The sequence below is a fragment of the Hydra viridissima genome, unplaced genomic scaffold, assembly GCF_058129835.1.
Source record: "Hydra viridissima isolate aposymbiotic clone 2 unplaced genomic scaffold, HvirCarnegie_v1 scaffold_10, whole genome shotgun sequence".
Lineage (NCBI taxonomy): Eukaryota > Metazoa > Cnidaria > Hydrozoa > Anthoathecata > Hydridae > Hydra > Hydra viridissima.
The window spans coordinates 8184954-8203419 of record NW_028324309.1 but is presented as its reverse complement, the minus strand read 5'-3'; the positions used below and the strand labels follow the sequence as shown (position 1 = coordinate 8203419).

Here is an 18466-nt window from a genome sequence, read left to right as displayed (position 1 = left end):
TCTAACTCTGTTTTCTCTTTGTTATTACTAACATTTGTCTATAAAGAAATATATAAATGCATGTAAAATACAATATTCAGGTGCAGTTTCAAAATAAACTATAAAAACCAAACTCTCTCCATGCCACATTTAATCAGTTATAAATAAATAATCAAAATAAGTATCTAAGGCTGTCTACCACATTTTCAATCAGCAATCTGAGGAAATAAAATAAATTTCAAAGTGTTACTTTAAATTATAATACATTCAGAAAACAAGAAAAAAACAAATTACCCTACACTATTTTTTCCAAAAAGTCACAAAAGCTTTAGATTTTATTCTTTCCGGAAATACATTTCATATTTAAAAAACTGCTTAAAGTTTCTTATAAAATTAACATATGCTTCAAACAGTTGTGACAAATGATAACTTATTATATAAAGTTGCAAATCCACTTACTTAGTCCATCTCCAAATGCAATTAATCTCTCTCTATCTTTTTGTTTATCACCTGACGTATTTGAAGCAAGTATGCATAAATTTTGAATCCAAGTACCAGGTGCTGCTTGTTTCTTTAATAAAAATGAAACTTAATTTTAGATAAAAATTCTTTATAAAATGTAAATAAAATGATTCAAAGCGTAGCTTTAAAAGCTTAATAACTTGGTGTTTAAAATTTTAATTGTATATCTTACAAACATTTCTATTCATTTATATGTTTTTTTTTTTTTTGGCTAGAAAGTGAAAGGTTGTTATCTAATAAACTGAAAATTACAACAATAATGGATAATACACAACAACCACAAATCCATACCCAAATTAAATAACACTAAAACTAAAGAAAAATACCTTAAAATACTCAACATCTCGGCCACTTATGTATGAATACAAGGTTTTTAAAGGATCGCTTTGCTTTAAGCTATCCATGAATCTTGACTGAACATGGTGTAAATATCGTCCACCTAAAGATGTTGCCAGCATAAAGGCATGACCCCACATTTCATACTTGATTGAATGCTCCAGGCCATCCCTAATTTGACCAGTGCTCATATAGTGATGATACTCTTCTAATGTTTTATCACTTACAACTTTAGGACTATGACTGAGCATAGAAAGAGATCTTGATTTAACTCCATCAACCTCTGTATTTGGTAACAACGCACACAGCATATCAGCAATATCTGATCCATCATAGGTCTAAAATAAATAACAAAAAATTTTCCTTGGTGAATGAAATACTAAACAGTTCAAGTAGGCCATTTGTTTTTTTTTTACAACAGAATAAAGATTTGAAGACCTAAAAATGTCAAACATAACTTAATGAGATATTTGTAGTAGGATATATATTTAGTTTTTTTTTCAAATTTAATTAGTTTTTATTATAAATAATAAATATATACAATAAAAACTAAATGAATTTAAAAAATAAAGTACTTTTTTAAAACCACTTATTAACAGATTTTCTTGCAAATTAATAGATTTATTTTTTCTTTAGTAAGACAAGAATTTTAAAAAGAGTTTCAAAATAAAGAAAAAGACTGTTTATGATACATTGAACTTTTACATTTCTATTCAACAAAATCTATAAAAATGATCATAAATCTTTAGTTCTATTAAAATTCTAAATATCATATGGTTTAAATATTTTTGAGCTTTGGATTTTGCTGAATATCTGCTAAAACTGCATGTTGCATTTTTCAGTCTGCATCTTTTCTTATTAGGCTGTGTGATACCAAAGTTGGTAAAATCTTGCAGGAATGCAAAATTCTATATTTTACATGAATCTTCAGCTGATTATCAGCAAAATTAAACAACTTTTGAATTGCTTGACTAATTAGACAGAAGGTCTCACAGTTAAAAATTCAAGAAAATCAGGGAAGTTTCCAATAGGACCATATAGCGGCAATAACACTTATAAAGAACTATAAATCAAAAAAGTTTAACTTACACCATTTTGTTTAACAAGCAAACCCACAAACTCCCACAAAGCCACTTGAGCAACTAACTCATTTGTATTTTGATAAATAGAGGGAAGAATTTCTTGAATTGTACTTTGTACAAGTCGAAGTATATATTTTTTATTAGTATCACCACTAAAACAAATTTGAGTACATAAATGTCATAGTAACATGAGACAACAGGAATCCTACCAATTGGTAATCTAATAAGAGTTAATCTAAAAAAAACTAACTTAAGATGACAAAGATATTACACTTACCGTAGTAGTGGCCCTGGAAATCGCTTATGAATTGGAATTGGAATAATACTCTAAACAAGACAAATAAATTTCAGGCAAATAATTTTTTTATAACATTTTTGAAAAAAAAAACAACAGAAAATTTAACTTTGAAATCTTTAGAAAAATTACCTCAATTGCATAATTTTGTATACAAGCCACCTCACCATCAAGAGGTTGCTTGGGAGCAACAATACATAATTTTCCATCATTGGGAGTAAAACGCACTCGTAAATGTACTGCTGTGAAACTTAATGGTGTTGACCTAATAAGCTTAATTTCAGGTTCTAGATAAGAAACAAATAGTTTTGTTTTTTATATGCAAAAAAATATTTTCAAGAATACTTTTGCCCCTCAATATATTCTAAGAAGAAAAAAAAAGGAGGAGTCACTTTTGGTCATATTTTTCATTGTGCAGAAAAAGATTAGCATGAAAAGACAGATTAATTTTGAACCAGTACCTTTGACTTCTTGTTGCTGAAAAGAGACATCACTTGAAAAATCAGGTAATTCATCTAATGCCTGGTCTGAGTTTCTTGAGCTTCGCCTTTCAATTACAGAAGTAGGTCTACTTTCATAAACAGAGCTTGCAGCACTGGATCCATATGAATATTGATCATAATACCCTGGCCAATTATAACCTTGAGAATAATCATAATGAGGGTAAGGTGGAAATTGGGCTGTGAGCTGCTGATTGTAATAATTATAATAGGCAGCTTGTTGCTGATAATAATCTAAGTACTGCTGTTGTTCATAGTGCTGTTGCATTTGAATTTGTTCCAGAGTATTATGAGGCCAAGCATTAGGGTATAGTCCACCATAATGGCTGTATTGACTAAAAGGGGGATAACCTTCATGAGAATAAACCATAGGTTGCTGTACTGTGTATTGATTAAATGGAGTGGAATAGCTTGGATTGGGAGCAGGTATTTGCTGATTAGCAATAACATTTGTTCGATCATTTATAGCAGGTGGTATAGTAGGAGCCTGATTAATTAAAGGCATACCTGTTGAATAACTGTTAAAATTACTATTTGCATGATAAACTGGTCCCTGAGTACTATTCTGACTAAATGGATATGCTTGATTTTGAGGTAAGTTGAACTGAGTATCATTAATTTGGTTATTTACAGGTCTTTCCATCTGGTTAGTGTTGTTGGGTTGGTTAACAGCTTGAGCACTACTTAGATTTGACAATTGCTTAGACTTCTCTTGAATGTGATGTAAAACCTCACTTTGATGTGATGTAAAAGTTTGATTCCCAACTATATTTTTTTGGCTTAACTGATTCTGAGTGATTCCTTGTACACTAGAGTTACTTTGATCTTGAGCTATATAACTTGGTTGGGCTATTGAGTATTGAGAACTAATAAGATTTGAAGACTTTATCTGGTTTTTTGTTAAGTCAGCAGGTTGGCTTACTAGAATAGTATTATCAGTGTGGTTAACAGGAAAAGATTTATTTTGATTTGCAGGTTGTGATGCTTCTTTTAAGGTAGAGTGATGAACTGGTATTAAGTTTGAATTCTTTAAACCATATTCTTGTGTTGGAGGTTGGTCATTTAAATGAGACAATGGAGAATAAAAAATATCTTTATAACCTTGAAGCGAACTTACTTTGTCATGCACAGAAATAGAAGGTTGCTGCTCTTGCTGAGATGATTGAAGTGGCATATCAAAACCTAATGTTTGTTGAGTGATAGGATTTGGGTAACTCAATTTCTTTTTTGCAGCTTCTGTATTTAAAACTTGACTTTTAGGGAATCCCTGAACACTAAGTTGACTAATTATACTTGGAGTTTCATGATAAGATGAAATAGGTGATTCTCCAGTCTGATAGTGCTCAGCTTGATTTCTTTCATGAATTTGCTTCTGCTGAGACTGAGCTACCTCAGAAGAATTTTGAATTAGAAGTAAAGGAACTGTTTGATAAGTTATGGATTTCATAGGTTCTTGGTATTGTGATGCACCTTCCTTTGCCTCATAACCATTATCAAAACTATTTTCATATGCTAGATTACAATTAGGTGAAGGTTTTTGCAATTCTCTCTGCTCAGTGGTAAATTCACTCTTGTGAAGAGACTGAGAAGCTAGAAAAGAACTTTCTGAGGTACTTGCTTTCTGAAAGATTGCATTCAAATTTTCATTTAACAGTGCAGAGTTGTTAACATCTTTATTGAAAGTATTTGCTGAAACTTTTTCCACTTTTTCCAAACTTAAATATTCCTTTAAAAATATAAATAGATAAATTACTAAAAAACAAATTTTACAAGCAATAACTATTTTTATGAATGTAAGAGAGATATTTGATGAATGAGTGATCTAGTTTTATGACTTGATTATAGAAATGTTGTTTTATTAAGAAATGATAAATAAACACTTCTAAACATATATATCTCTTAAGATACACACAGACAACTTTCTTTTCAAACAAAAATGTATTTGCTTTTAATTACATAAAATAAAAGGCTTTTTAAAAAAAACTAAGTGGCCAAGTAAATTAAAAAGATTTTATATAAGCATTGTTTTTCTTTTTATATCTATTTTATAATAGGTTGCAAATTATACAGGTGGAGCAGAAATTAGCAGACTTGGTTTCAGCTATTGACTAAAAAAAACTCTGAAATTTGTTTTTAACTGTTTAATGATTATTAATCAGCTTAGTTTTAAAACTTTAAGTTAAAAGTGTGCAACTGAAGCTATAAGAATTTCTTAAACAATTATATACAAGTAAAGTTATAAGAATTTCTTTTAAGTTTATCTAAAAGTAAAGTTATAAGAATTACAAAAACTAAAATTAAAAAAATACAACAACAAAAATTGATGGTAATGAAAAAGCTTCAATGGTCAAGTGAATAAAAAAGTTGATGAAAAGTTAAAGAAGCTAAAAAATCATGTTGATAAAAACTCACCATGCCCATTTGGTATTTTAAAAAAACGATCAGATACTCTAAAAACTAAAATAGGTTAGTGTTGTGACTAATTTTAGTTTTTAGAGAATCTGCCAACTTTTGGCAGGAAGACTGAAAACTTTAAAATTAGACCCAATAAGCTTCTGAATAGAAAAAAAGGCTTGAAAAAACAATAGCAGTGATCAATTTCTAACACAAACTTTGTATATATACACATATTATTTTGACTATATATATATATATATATATATATATATATATATATATATATATATATATATATATATATATATATATATATATATATATGAAGAGTCCAGGGGAAGAAACGGCATAGTCACATTTTTGGTTTTTCTTAGTTATTGCCCCTGCCCTATGCATAGACTTGTATAGTTTGTATTTAACTAGATTTCAAGCGAAAAAAGTGTAAATGTCCATATGATAATTAAAAAAGAAAAAACCCTATGCAAAGGAAAAAGCGGCATGGTCCAATGTTTACAGGGGAAAAAACGGCAGTGTCACTAATGTCATGCGATATTTTTAGTCACATGATCACACCGTCCAATGAGGGGTCGATCTTGTGTAAACAACATTTTAAAGATGGCGGATTGCAAAGAGCACTGTGAATTAACAAATAGGCCCAAGAAAAGGAAAATTACAGGGAGAATAAACAAAATACTAAAAAAACAAAAACTTTCGTCTCATACAACAGGACCTGACTGCAAATGTACACGATATAAATGTTTTGAAGTTGTAACAGTAGATGAAAGAGCTCGTTTATTGGACTCTTTCAATGTATTATCGAGCAAAGAATACCAAGACTCTTTTCTGGCTGGCCTTATTACAGTCTGTAATGTAACAAGAAGGAGATCACGGAAAAATAAAATTATCTTAAAAGATTTAAATGATAACAGCTACAAGTACAAAGTATTTAAGAATATTGATGATGAGTTTACCCAGGTGTGCTTCAAAGCTTTTCTTTCCATCTTCGGCATCAAGAAAGGCAGGGTCGAGACAATAAAACGGAGTTTATCAACTACAGGTAGGCCTAGCATAGAGACTATACTATATAGAATAAGGTCTAGTGTTTTTACATATAATTTAATTAACAAAAGCTATCCTTACATTATGTTTCATATTGTGCAAACATTATTAGGCCTCTACTTTCGATTAGACTAGTCTAGTGCTCTACTATAGGCTATAGGCCTACTAGACTAAAAGACTTTAGGCCTATCTAATGCTTAAAATTTTGATTAATTTTAAAATTATAAAAATAATTAGAAAGGCTTTGGCTTTGATTTTAGTCTAAATAAAAGGGACTAGTCTCTATTATAATCATATTAACAATAATATTATTGTTAACATAATATTTCCCTAAGCCTAAGCTTTTAGTGTAGATTTAAATAAAAGGGACTAATCGTTATGAAATGGTAAATAAATTGAAACAGTTTCTCAATTATTTATCAAGCATGTTATTTTAAGATTTTAATCTTTAATTTAGTTTTTGATGAACAGAAATAATTTAACATATTTTATTGTTTTTCATCTTTTCATCTTTAGGTGAGCCACCAAAGGACAGAAGAGGTCAACATACAAATAGACCTCATAAGCTGACAGATGAAATGGTTCAGAAGATAAGAGATCACATTTCATCTTATAGGGGTAGGCAGTCTCACTACTCGCAAGATAAAACAAGACGCCTATATTTATCTGAGGATTTAAACATTAACAAAATGTTTAACATGTTTCAAATTATCTATCCAGATAGCAAGATTTCTTACGAGACATACAGGACAATATTTAACAATGATTTTAACATTGCTTTTGAATATCCTCGTACAGACACTTGTTCAAAGTGTGATGAGCTTAAAATGAGAATAGATCTCATTGCTAAAGATAATTTAATGAACTCTGATTTGCAAGCAAAGCTTAAAGAGTTGGAAGCTGAAAGGGACTTGCATCAAAGAAAAGCAGAAACATTTTATCGAAGAAAAAGAGAATCTAGGATAAAAGCAATTAATGATTCAACATTTGAAGCAATAGCATTTGACTATCAAAGAAATTTAAATGTCCCTAATAACTCAACCAATGATTTTTATTACAGAAGAAAACTTTCATTTCTTTCTTTTAACATCCATGTACTATTGAGCAAAAATGTGTTTATCTATGGCTATGATGAAACTGTAGCCAAAAAGGGGGCAGAGGAGGTGACATCTATGTTATATGATTATTTTATTCATCACCTAGGTCAAGATGTCAGGGAATTAGAGCTATTTTGTGATTCTTGTGCAGGCCAAAATAAAAATTATACAGTCTTTAGGTTTCTGGATTATCTAGTTCAGCATAAAAAAAGATTTGACTCAATAAAGATTTTCTTTCCTGAAAGAGGGCATTCTTACATGGAGTGTGATAAAGATATGGGTCTCATTAACACCAAATCACAGGTCAATATACCTTCTGATTGGATTGATATTTTAAAAGCTTCATGCAAGAATCCAGCTCCTTTCAATGTTTTGGAGCTCAGGCAGGACATGGTGAAAAATATGACAAAATTTTTAAAACCTTTCTATAAGGCTGGATGTCCTGTTCCAACTAGATGTCTTAGAGAAGTGTTTTTTTCCAAAAATGATCCAGGAACAATGAATCACAGAGACTCTTGGAATGGTGCCTTTTTAAAAAGCACCATTACTTCAAATATGAGAGGCAAAAAAAAAAAAACTTTATGTGAACCTTTAAACTTATACTCTGAGAAACTGTGCATACCAATGGCTAAATTTAAAGATCTGCAGGTTCTTAAAAAGTTCACAAATAGACCTGACTACTTTGACTGCTTACCACATGATAACAATAAAAATGAAGTTAATGGACAAGAGGAGTTTGACTATTTTGACTAAATAAAAATTGTTATTAAACAGTTCTGTTGAAATAAAATAACATTATTTTATCTTCCTTATAAATGATTGTTATTTTGTATAGTCCTTGTTTATAGAATGTTAATTTGTGTGTATGAATGAATGTGAGTTTCTTAGTTCAAATTGAGTAATATAATACTTTTTTTAAATGACCTTTTAATTTTTATGACCTAAAAGTAAAAGTCTATTTTGTAAGAAGGGTTCAGTTTTATGTGGCCACCTTATATAATAAAATACAATGACCATTTATCTTTACTTTTCTTCATCTGATGTCAGGCAGACATTAACTTATTTTGAGTGTACATTATTTTAAAAAGAAAAAAATCATGATTTTTAGAAATGAGTAAACACAGGATTTCTTGGATTTTTATCCATGAGCAATTATTGGATTCAGCTACCAAAAAAAAGATATTATTATTCCTAAGAATTACAAAGATGATTTTAGTATTGTGCACTGCATTTAAACAGTCAGAACCGTTATTGTATAGACATTTTGAAGATTAAATTTGAAATAAAAATGCTTTAAGGAACTCTTAGATATTCTAAAATAAAAAGACATATGTTAAATTTATGTTCATTATAAGTTTTTAGATAGTTGGTGCCTAAAATTTAAATAAAAAACAAAGATGAAACTTGCATAGTAAATTACAGTGGAAAAAACGGCAATGTCCAAATGGACCCAACTCCAGGTATGAAGCGACAAAATTTTTAATATTTAAGCCAGAACCATTTTAACTTCATAATTGCTTAAAGAAATGGACATTTTTGAGAATTGGTGAAAAAAAATTAAGTGTTTGATTAAAAGTAATGTTGTTAATGGTTTTAAACCGAATATCTCAAAACTACAAAAATGTGACTATGCCATTTTTTCCCCTGGACTCTTCATATATATATATATATATATATATATATATATATATATATATATATATATATATATATATATATATATATATATATATATATATATATATATATATATATATATATATATATATATATATATATATATATTGCTTGGAAAAGTAATTAAAATTTTTAAACAAAATTCAACAAAAAAACAAATTGAAAATAAAAACTTTATCTAATAGTTAAAACATTTTCTTCTTGAAGACCTCTCACACAAAATAACAATTACTACTATCAATAAGAAACATTTACAAAATATTTTAATAAAATATGAGAGATTTAGGTGCATATAGAAAAACCAAAATAATGTACAATCAGTAATACTTACATATTCTTTGGATTCACCAGTACTACCTCTTGACAAGTTTAAATCAGCATTATTCAAGTTGCTACTTCCTAAAATATTGCTTAAAAAAGATGCATTTTGATTTACACCTTCAGGTTCATAGCTGCTATTTTGTTTTATGACATCCACATTTTTATCCAAAGAAACACTATTTTGATCAACTGATTGCCTAGGAAAGACATCTACATCTGATGAATATGTCTTTAAATTTGCTGCATCGAAATAACTTGAAGAGTTTTCAGCAGTCACTGAACTTAGTGAGTATTGACCATGTTCTGCATTATGCAATATTTCTGATACTTTTTTCTTTAAGAAATGCTGCTTATTAATGGTATTTTCGTCCTCTAAAAAATTCAATTTTTCAACATGTGATTCTGAGAGTTGATATGGAGAAACTATTGAACTGTTGGGTAGAATCTCAGTCTCCGATGTTAGATCTACCATATCAAAACTGTTTATATTAATTGAACCAGAAGAGGCACCATTAATCTTTTCATACAAACAAGATCCAATAGAAACATTTTGAACCATCTCTAATGGAGAACTATTATTTGAATTTAGTGAGGATGGAGCAGGATATTTTGATGCATCAATTAATTGATATGGACTTATTCTAGATGCATTGTCTGATGATAGTTGAGGTAGCTCATCATAACAACTAGGATTACCTGAAGTTGTTGTCTTGTTATCATCATCAGAAAACAGAGGATTATTTAAGGAATAAGCTTCTTCTTCTTTGCTTGTAATAACAAAATAGTTCTGCACATCATTTACAGGAGTATGCTCAAAAGTTCCATATGAATCGATGTCATTGGCTCCTCTATGTTCAATTGTACTAACAGAATGTTGTGTAAGTAATTTGAATTCTGAAGGTGGTCCTTTATTATGATCATGTACAGAGTAGTCAAGTTCCCTCCAATTATTACTTGTATTGTCAAAATGTTGGGTAATTGAATTGAAATCTGAAGATGTTACACTATGATGATCTGGCACAAATAAATCATTATCTTCAGACTGCTTAAACCGATCACTACTTTTAGATTCAATTGTAGAAAGAGTTGGATCATGATTAGGTGTTTTAAAGAGAATTTGAGTTTGTGTTTTAATTTGAGATTCCTCCCTTCTCAAATGTTCAACTTGATGTTTGTCATATGGCTCAGGTTTACTACATTTAGACTCATTCTGAAAGAAATTTATATCCTCAAAAGATTGTGAAACTATTGAAACATTAGGCTGGTTATTGTAAAAACTATCACTATGGTTATGTTGCTCTACATAATCATGAAACTGTTGAGATGTTTCCTGGTGGTCATTAATGAATTCTAGCTGTGTTTTTATATAATTGTGCTGTAAGCTAGTTTTCCACAATGAAGAGTCTTGCAAGGTAGTTATGTTTTCAGAAGAACTCTCAGATGGAGGTTCATTATAATAACTAGATTTACTTGCAGCCAAAACACTTGAATTAGGTAAAGCAGAAGATGAAAAACTGTTTTCTTGTTGTTCCTAAATAAAATCAGAACTGATTTTTAAAGATTTGTGTAAAACAACAAGCACAAACTTTGAGAAAAGTTATTTGGTACATTTGATGTTGTCACAAGTAATTATGCCTAGGATCAATTAAAACTTAAATACTTGTGTTCTGATGCTGCACTCAAAAAAATTTAGAAGCATTTTGTCAGATTTAATGTAAACTTACTTGATAATTAAACGTTAATGTCTCAACTTTTAATGCTACACGAAAACCTAACAATAAATGTTTAAGCACTTTCTAATGTGGCATTTAAACCAAATACCTCTTTGGAGGCTGCCTCTGGCCCCCAAATAATGGTAGCCACTTAACTGGAGACAGATTTTTTGCTTACTGTCACCAGAAGACAAAAAGCAAAATGTTTGTTTATAAAAAGTGAAATGCAGATATTAAAAATTTCACATCAGAATTGCGCTTTACATGATTAACTGCCAAATTATGATCTAAAAAAGTTATGACTTTGTCACAGTGATTTATTTTAATAATAATTTTTAAACATTTAATGTGAATATAAAAATTAAAATTTTTATATTCACATTAAATGTTCAAAATTGGAAATATCACTTTAATGCCAAAGGTTTTTTTTTTTGCCATTTTGACAAAAACTATAAAGTAAAATTGTCAGTTTTTGATGGAATCAGAGTTTGCTATCTTAAGCAGGACACTCATCCCTGATGCTAAAATTTCCATTATTTGACTAATGTTAAAAATCCTTGAAAAATGCATATCCTTTAATATTCATTAACAATTTAAGAAAATTTATGTTGAAAGGCTTGAGTTGATTTTTTAAAAAAGAAAAAAATAAATGTAAAATCAATTTTTTTGTGATGGAATAAAAAAAGAAAAATGTGCTTTATTCAAACCTTATAAATTACTATAGACGTATTTTTACTTGTTTTAAATTCCATTATGATAAAATCTTATTGGTATTAAACCTTTAAAAAAAGCATCTTTTATTGAAAAGCATCTCTAGAGAATTCAAGTAATAATTTAAACTATATATATTTTTTAAACTATTTTTTTAATACTTTTTCTGAATTTGGAAATTAATAAAATAATATTTGGAAATGAAATTTTCAATATTTCCACTAATTCATTTTTTATACTGCTTTTGAATTTAAGAACAAACTTTTAGAATGCTTTTTCTTTAATTAAAAATTTTGCACCGTTCGCTTCTCCTGGTTGTAGAAGGTAAGATTTTTGCTACCAGATTGAAAGCTCCAAATTTTTTCTGGTGGCAACTGCCAGTAGTTTTTACTTCATCCAAAAAAAATTTTGACACCACTAGAGGTGGAAGCCATTTTTAAAACAGATTGAAGTTAAAATTTAAAATAAATCAGGATTTTTGTTTTTTAACATTTCAAAACTTTCTAGAAAATCATCACTAAACTAAAAACAATTAAAAATAACAATTACTAAAAGACATCAAAAATACAAAAAAATATGAATTATAAAATAAAGAAAACAAGATTTTACTATAAAAGAATAACTCTTGTCCTTATTGGGGTTGAAACATGGTATTCGTTTTAACCATATATTTTTATAAATAATAGTAAATAAAGTAAAAAGTTTAAAAAAACAGAGAAGCATACCCTTTGATTTAATTCAAAAAAATCATTAGATGAGTTTGAATCTAATCCTTCATCTTGCAAATAAACATCTGTTGAAACATCTGAGCACAAAGAAGTACCTTGGGATGATATTTCATTAATAAGTCCTTCAAAGTTGTTACTATTATCATCTTGATTTTTTATTCGCATTCTTGCTTTTCGAGCACGATCACGAACTAAGCAGATAAAAACAAAACTATAAGACTATAATATATAAAATAAGCATAAAAGCACTCTTTTAATAACTTAAACTGTTTTAAAACCTTTGAAAAAAAACCAACAAAAAGTAAAAAAGATTAAGTTTCAAGCTAAAAGCTCTAATAAGAGATATAAAAATTGATATGCAAATAGTATAGTATACTTTTGTACAACTGAAGTGAAACTTTAAACCTTACCTTCTTTCCTTTCCTCTTTTGTTAATGGTTTCTTAATTAAGGTTATGCTCCCTTTGTTATCGTTCTCAAAGCATTTTATAAGCTCACCCAGATTTTTTTCATTTTCTTTTAGCTTATTATTTTGTTCAGGGTTAACTTTCATACTTTTTGTTTTTCCCATATATCCTTCACATTTGGGTGTGTTTTCATTATAAATAGTTTCAAGCTTATTTTCATATTGCTCTTGCTTAAATGAATTGACTTCATTATTTGAATAATCTGAAAAGTTTGTAGAAAGAAAACAAACAAAAAATTAGTAAAAATGTCTCTTTTAAACACTGTACCTTATGATTACAGAAAGTTAATAAAACTTTCTCTAAATGACACAAATTTTACGAAAAGAACACTTAATTTATTCTTTTAACAAATAAAATAACAGAAATATTTTAAAAAGAACACTTCATTCATTCATTCAACAAATAAAATAAGGAAGAAAAATTTATTTTTCTCTTTTCCTTAGAATATGTTGACCTGATGTAAAGCTTGAAAAACCCCAAATTTTCGTATAGATTTGCATATATTCTGTGATTTATTCAAACTAATTAAAGGAAATTTGATTTTTATTGTAGCTTAAACAATTTTTGTATAATGTCTGAAACTTAAAAACAAATTTGTATGTTAAGTGTTAATAAGTGTTATATAATAATATTTAATTAAACAAATAGCCATTATTTTTGCATCATATAACAAATCATATTTTAAGCACATTAGTGGTATTTTTTGTCTTTCTTTTTTTTTGAATGATTTACTTGACTATTTTGGAAGAGAAAAAAAATTATATTATTACATAGATTATTATTAATATATTATTAACAATATCATTTTTTAAAAAATTTAAACTCCCATATGATTTAACATATTATTGGGTTGTTCCATATGAAATCACCTAGTTTTTCAAAAGTACCCCAGGGTACCACCTCCAATTTACTTCAAACTTTGACACCCACAGCTTTTGTGGAAAAAACACAATCCTGAAAATTTCAGATTGATTCACCAAACCTTTCAAAAGTTATAATTGAATCAATATAGATAGAAATTGGCCAAATTTGAGTATCTGGAGCTTACAGAAGATTTTTTTGATTTTTGACAGATTATTACTTTTTAAATAAAATAGATGATCACCTGAAATTTTTTATGGTAAGTTTTTCACCCAAATTTTCTATTTTTGCAGGTGTATCAATAAAGTAAAATACTTCAGTGATGGTGCTGTGTCACAGTACAAAAATTACAAATGTTTGTTAAACTTAATGTATCATCTTGAAGATCACAATATAAATGCTGAGCATCACTTCTTTGCTACATCCCATGGCAAAAGTCCATGTGATGGAATAGGAGGAACTATAAAAAGAGAAGCAGCAAAAGCAAGTCATGAAACTTATTTTAATCTAAAGAAATGATATGAAGAGAAACTTTCAACCTGGTAAATACATTGCATGTTTTTACAATGATGAATGGTATATAGGGCTTGTGCTTGAGATTTGTAATGAAAACCAAGATGTTAATGTAAAATTTATGCATATAACCAAATTAAATTTAAAATGGACTAATGATGCATGATCAAGTCAGCGTTGGGTTCCATTTGACAAAGTAATATGCCAAATAAATGCTCCAGCCATTAAGGGTAGAAGAGCTCGTAACTACAAACTTGCTAATAATGATTATGACAGTATCATGAGTAATGTAAACCAGAGATAAAGAAATTACTGTACTTGCATTTCATGTGCATATATACTTCTACTTTTAGCATTTTTGATTTTGATTTTGATTTTTTAAAAAGTAATATAACTTGAGCTATTAGGTATCCTTTTAAACTAAAAAAGCATTGCACTCAAAATGCTAAAAATTGTCATAAAATAGAGCATAGGTTTTGAATCTTTTTTGGTGATTGTCTATATATAGAACCTTGCCATTAAAAAGTTTCATAACTTATTTTAACTGTCTACGCTACTTTCTATGCCTACGAAGGTAATGTAATTTATTGTAATTTTTTAAAAAAGTGATATTTTAACAGGCTGCTGTAAGTGTTAAAATAACTTTTAACACAATTTTAATTTTTTCTGCATATGGTAAATACACAAAAGTAACAACAAATTGGCACAGCTTGTCTCTTGGTATTGAACTGTAGCACATTAAAGTTTCTTAAATTTTGTCTAATATTGTGTTAATTAGCAACTTTGAGGTTCAAAAACTTAAAAATTGTTTAAAATCAGTCAAAAATACCTTCAAAATTGGACTATTTGGGTGAAAAACTATTAACATACAAAATTTAGGATGATCACCTTTTTTATTTACAAAGTTATGCTCTGTCAAAAATCAAAAAAATCTACTATAAGCTCCAGATACTCAAATTTTTTTGATTTTTGTCAATATTAAATCAATCATAACTTTGGAAAGGTTCGGCCAATCAAACTGAAATTTTGAGGTTTGTGTTTTTTTCATAAATACTGTGGGTGGTGAAAATTTGAAGCAAATTTGAGGTGGTACCCTGGGGACCATTAGGTGATTTGATATGGAATGACCCTATTGTATATATTATACCCTATTAAGTTGCTAGTGTAAGAACTAGACAGCAATATCCAAAATCATTGTCCAACCTCTGAAAATAAAATTTGGAACCTTCCACAAGATGCCTGGAAAAACTAACAATGACTGTACATGAAAAAAAGTTAATGAAAATGCCAATTTGTGTGAGGCAGTTGTTAAAGAAACAGAGGTTTGCTTGATGAAAACATTTTTTTGTACAAATGGAAATAGAGTTTTAATACTAATGTATTTATTATATTATGTGAAGTTTACTCACAAAATATCTTTGAAAATTCAAATTATCTTATGCAAAAATATAAGGAAATGTTTTACTTTTAAGCCATTCTAAATTTTTGATCAGTAGTGTAAATAGTTTAAAATTTTGATTTATAAACTAGTATTTATCGTAACATGAAGCAAATTTCATTTTATCATAAATACCAGTGTATTGTATGTATAGATTAACTTAACTAACTATAACTATTAAAACCAACTATATTGATGAAATCTGTCTCAATATTGTTGCAGGAGCATTACTTCAATAACATTTAGCCAAAAAAACACAACATTCACTATCTTTAAATAGAAAGATCACCTAACTCTGAGACTGACTTTCACATTAGATAAATATTGGATGTTTAAATATAGAAATACTCTAAACTATTTTTAAATTGTTAAAAAACAGAAATTATCAATAAAATTGACCAAATAATTTGTTTTAAATTATCTATTTAAAAATATTTAACAAAACAACTAACTTGTATGAGACTGGAAAGTGAGTGATTCATTTAAATGTGTTAGTTCTTGAGCATTCCTATCTGAAAATAGATTGCTTGTGATAGGTGCAGCTGAAGCAATTAAACTAGGCTCAAAAAAGTCAGATGAACTTTTTAAGGAATTTTCACCAAACAACAAATTGGTTGTTTGATAAGATCTGCGTTTCCCCCCTCGGCTTGTTCGGTAAGGATTTGACTAAAAATAAAAACAATTAGAATAATTGAGAGATATTTTAAATTAGTTCTTAACTTAAAATGTCCTTTTTTAATTTTCAAAGTTTAAAAAAAATTTTTTTAAAAGCAACTGAAAACTGTCACATTTTGTTCCAGAGTCAAGGTACCAAAATTTGATGGTGGTGGAGTTGAGACTTGCTGTGGGGGAAATGAAAACAAGTTTGACTGGTCAGCTGATACAGATTTATTAAAAGAATCTGATTTGCTAATGGAATTAAAATTAGAAGGAGAATTTCGACCAAATCCAGAGTAAAATAAGTTTGAAGATGAAGCAGTATCTAAAGATTATAAAATAGAAACTGAAATAAACAAAAAAATATTTATTAAGATAACAAAACAAAGAAATTAAAAAAGCTAAAAATGATTGTGATATTTTTTCATCAAAAAGGAGGAGATAATTGTAAAATAGCCCTCGTATGCCATTTTCTACACTTAAAATTTATAATAACACTAGTTATTACAATAGCTATTTTGAACATTACAATTGTTACCTTGTTTGTTTTGCTGATTGTGACGGAATACGTTACTCAATTGTGATTGAGAAGTTTGATACATGTTTCAGCATGAAAACATTGGATAATTTTTGATAAAATCATGTAACCACACAGGAAAGATGTGGGAATGTGACTAATTTTAAAAACCAATTTAATAAGCAGACAGAAGGAATTTCTAAATCGTGTAAGTAAATCGGTAATGGTCAAATAGAGACGCAATTAGTTGCAGAAATCGATACTTCATTTAAAAATTATTATACTTCGATAATTCTTAAATTGTGCTACTCATTTAAAAAAACCAATAGTTGTTCTTTAATCTAATTATTGAAACTTCTCTAATGTTGTTGTTTTCTTTCGAAGCCCACAGCTAGCAGCTACCATTTTTAACTTTAAAAACGTAAAGTCAACTATTTGCGATCCATGGTGTTTAAAAAGTCTTTAAATCTCATTTTCTGAGAAAATATAATAATGTAGTAAATGATCTACATTAGTGTTAAATAGCTTTTGTTTTTTTAAACTTATTTTGTTTTATATTTATTTATGTATACTGGCATAATTAACTTTAAAACGAGTATACTCTCTTTAAAGTTTAAAATATCTTCCCCCGGATATCAATTCTTAAACAAAGCCACGCGTCGCTTTTTGGACTGAAACGATTCATTACAGGCGAAGTTATTTGCGAAAGTTATCAACGTCAAAAATGAAACTTGATGTACTCTGTTTTAAGACTTTTTTAAAAAAATACATAAATAGTTAATTCTTGTTATCCTTTTTACAATTTCTCTAAATTTTCAAAATGTTATTCATATCTTCTTAATTTTTTTTTTTTTTTAATCCTAATGTTTATTCTTAATTTTTAGAAGCAATATATTCACGATTGTTTAACAGTATCTATTAACATTTTCCGGATTTTTCTTTTTTCGCAAAAAGTCTGTAACAATAAATTTACCAAATAAACATACACAGTGGCGTACCTAGGGTAAATAGCGCCTGGGGCAAACACCGATCTCGCGCCCCTCTTCCCCCACATAAAGTGCTTAATTACAATTTTTTAATAGATGATGACACAAACTTTATTTTATATAATATATTTATTTTATATGATATATTATTTCTTAATTTATTTTATATAATTCTCGCTTATTGTATCGCAACCAAGCCTCTTTTGCGCCCCTTTCAGGCTGGCGCCCATGGCACGTGCCCTACCTGCCCTACCCTAGATACGCCACTGAACATACACAACCCAATAGTTTGATTAACATACTCGGACTCACGAAAAATATGATATCAATTTTATTAGAAATGCTTTTACTTTAGGATGTTCAAAAATCTTTTGTGGTGCATATTCAAATATTTTATTTTCGTGCTAATCCTATTAAAAATTGAATTATCAAACTGTTTTCAAATTGATATTAAGATAAAATGAATTTTTGTATTATATTGACTGAACAATAGAAAACGTTTAAAAATAAGTATCATTGTTTCTGCCTTTTTAAACTTTTCAAGAGGAGTTTCTCATAATTCAAATTAATAAAAACCTAAATATCTGCGTAATCCACGAGCCAAGGAACTAG

The 18466-nt window shown here is 28.4% G+C and overlaps 2 protein-coding genes across 2 annotated transcripts in view; one reads left to right on the top strand and one right to left on the bottom strand.

Annotated features, from left to right (window-relative positions):
• The window catches only part of LOC145181777 (uncharacterized), a 29890-nt gene extending 12407 nt beyond the window's left edge, over positions 1 to 17483 (bottom strand). Inside the window, exons 1-12 of the mRNA XM_090099390.1 lie at positions 16890 to 17483; positions 16483 to 16676; positions 16147 to 16360; positions 12827 to 13084; positions 12414 to 12607; positions 9276 to 10796; positions 2676 to 4440; positions 2347 to 2501; positions 2197 to 2246; positions 1927 to 2071; positions 828 to 1175; positions 439 to 550 (exon numbers count right to left, since the gene is read on the bottom strand). Of these exons, the coding sequence (XP_089955516.1) occupies positions 439 to 550; positions 828 to 1175; positions 1927 to 2071; positions 2197 to 2246; positions 2347 to 2501; positions 2676 to 4440; positions 9276 to 10796; positions 12414 to 12607; positions 12827 to 13084; positions 16147 to 16360; positions 16483 to 16676; positions 16890 to 16953 (5020 nt within the window). The 5' untranslated portion in view covers positions 16954 to 17483. The remainder of the gene's footprint in view (positions 1 to 438; positions 551 to 827; positions 1176 to 1926; positions 2072 to 2196; positions 2247 to 2346; positions 2502 to 2675; positions 4441 to 9275; positions 10797 to 12413; positions 12608 to 12826; positions 13085 to 16146; positions 16361 to 16482; positions 16677 to 16889) is intronic.
• Positions 5572 to 8020, top strand: LOC149882980 (uncharacterized). The gene is made up of 2 exons (XM_090099955.1): positions 5572 to 6168; positions 6687 to 8020. The coding sequence occupies exons 1-2, from the start codon at positions 5691 to 5693 to the stop codon at positions 8018 to 8020; spliced, it is 1812 nt and encodes a 603-aa protein (XP_089956081.1). The 5' UTR covers positions 5572 to 5690.
• Positions 17484 to 18466: the final 983 nt, after the last annotated feature.